The sequence below is a fragment of the Labrus mixtus genome, chromosome 3, assembly GCF_963584025.1.
Source record: "Labrus mixtus chromosome 3, fLabMix1.1, whole genome shotgun sequence".
Classification (NCBI taxonomy): Eukaryota; Metazoa; Chordata; class Actinopteri; order Labriformes; family Labridae; genus Labrus; species Labrus mixtus.
Genome location: NC_083614.1, coordinates 34,634,653 through 34,637,152, shown reverse-complemented (window position 1 = coordinate 34,637,152; position 2,500 = coordinate 34,634,653). Strand labels below are relative to the sequence as shown.

Below are 2,500 nucleotides of genomic sequence, written 5' to 3'. Positions count from 1 at the left end.
GGTCCCTGAGGAGGAGGAGCTGGAAACGTTGCTGAGGAGAAGGAAGTGTGGGTTGACTTCCTTTACCTCACGATCACCCGACCCGACCGAACCTCGGAGAAGACGAAAACGGATGGATGGCTGAATTGTAAATAAATCAATTGGCTTTAATGTGGCAACCAGTTATTTTGGCCAAAATTAAAAAAAACACTGGTGAGATTATTTTGCAGATATAAACTCTGATTTTCTGATCCCTGACAGGATGCAGATCAGAGGCTGATCAGCATCCTGTCAGCGACGATCACTATCTGTACACGTGTTAAGATCTGACGGATGGGATGAGGCACGGATATCTGAGTTTAAATCCTTCGCTTTGATGTTTAGCTCTGACCGGCGATGACAGCAGTGAAGACATTAAGCCAGAAGAACGCCGATTTGTAAAGCGAGGAGCTCTGCTGCAGGATTCATCTGAATTTAAAAATCCAAACATTCATATATGGCTCAAATCCTACAGCTCAGAAGTCGACATGATGACGACTAAACCTGATAATTATTCGGACTGACATGAAGGCAGCATTGGCCCTGATTGGCTCGTCGATAAAGGATCACAGAAGTTCGTCCAATCAGGTCAGTTTGCAGTCGTCAGCACGTCTGCTGCTGTCAGCCTATCAAAGTCCAGCACAGAGACAACAACAGCTGTTATGATGCCGGAAACTTAAACTTCGCCATGTTAAGTTACAATTAAAGAATATCGATACCCGTTAGTTACCCCGGCAACAAAAATCGAAATCCTACACATAATGTCTTGATTTTTATTCCCAAAAGTTGCAGACAAACTCCTGCACGCCGTCTGAATTGCACAGAAACGTTGTTGTGCTATGATTTTAAACGTAAAAATATCAAACGTAGCAGCAGGTATCATTCAGGTGAGGTTCGGTCCAGATACCACAGAAGAAGAAGAAGAAGAAGAACAGATGTATAAAACGTTGGCGCTGCTCTGTGTTGATGTTCAGCAGTGAGTCAGGTGGAAAAAGAAGAAAGGAGCTCATTATGAATCAGCGTGTGACCTACATGAGAGAGCTCAGATTTATTTTAGCTTCGTTAACAGCTGAAGCTCATTTCAGTTTTTAATTACTGTCGGCTCGATCTGGTTTCTATCTGGAGCGTCAGTCTGAGTGTGTTTAAAGCCTGCAGAGATGATCTGACCTGAGGAGCCTCATAACTATCCCTGAGGTTATTACTTTATTATTAGTGAACGTTTATATCCAGGAGAGTTAAAACAGGAATAAGTGACTGAAAGTTGATTGAGATGAATCCTCTTGGTAGTGCTGTAGTACTTGAAATCGGTCTCGAGACTACTTTTTGAAGGTCTCGTCTCTGAATCTAAAACATTTATACTCGGTCTTGTATCGGTCTCAGACTGGGCGGACTCTGGATTTTAAATCAAGACCGGTCAGGACCACCACTGATCGTCTATTTCTCCACGTCATTACTGTAAAAATAAAATTCTCCTCCGCTTTCAGTCTTTGTGCTAAGCTACGCTAACCCTGTCTCTGATAAAACTGATCCATGTGAGACGCCTGACTCAGGGTCATCGAGAGGAATTCAATAAATGTCAAAGTTAATGTTGGCGGTATGATGGTGATCAGCCTGTTTACTGAGAGGGGAGTCTCATCCAATCAGATGTTGTCTTGTTTAAAACATGATGTCATTTAAAGTTCACGTGTTTAGGATGAAGTTCAGTCTTTGTGTTTCCTGCTGAGCTGCAGAAGAGACAGAAATCTGCAGTGACAGGATTTAAACTTCAGACGATGCCTCTGATTCGTCAGCTGAATTTCATTTAAACTTCACAGGAACTTGTTTATGGTACAGAAGGAGGACTGTCGGTTGTGTCCAAGTTAATCGGGGACGTTTGGAATGAATGGACCAGCAGGGCTAAGCACGCCGTTTCTTACACAATGAAGATGAGAAAATGGTTCTTTTAATAAATTATAACTGATTGAAATTGATGTTGAACCTAGAGAAGCAACTGAACATGACGTAGTCTCGTAAATAAAACACGCGATATCTCAAAACGCTGGAGCATCATCTTCATTCACTTCTGTTGTGTAAATGATTGACAGGTCATGCCACGCCCCCTTGAGTTACAGACTGTTACAGACGAAACTTACTTAAAGGAGCAATATGTAGCTATGACACCTAGTGTTTAAAGTAGGTACTGCAGTCAAAGTTCTAAACATTGGAGAATGTTACTGAACGACTTGTTAAACTGTGCACTGTTCCTTTAAGGACCACGTTCAGAGGGGATGGTCGGGGGTCAGGAAAGGGTCCGTGCAAACGAGGGTCCTCACTTGTACAGTAAAACCAACGTGTGTGTGTGTGTGTGTGTGTGTGTGTGTGTGTGTGTGTTGGTCCAGATGCCCGGGTCAGCGTGTGTCTGTGGAGACGCCACAGCGACGCTAATTTACTGTTACAGAGAGGCTGCAGTCCCCCCGAGGCCCCGCCCCCTACAGCGTAACAC

The 2,500-nt window shown here is 43.6% G+C and overlaps 1 protein-coding gene across 1 annotated transcript in view; it reads left to right on the top strand.

Moving 5' to 3' along the window:
• Nucleotides 1-543: 543 nt before the first annotated feature.
• Nucleotides 544-2,500, top strand: part of LOC132971996 (keratin-associated protein 10-6-like) — a 17,810-nt gene continuing 15,853 nt past the window's right edge. The window contains exon 1 of the mRNA XM_061034825.1: nt 544-606. Coding sequence (XP_060890808.1) covers nt 544-606 — 63 coding nt within the window. The remainder of the gene's footprint in view (nt 607-2,500) is intronic.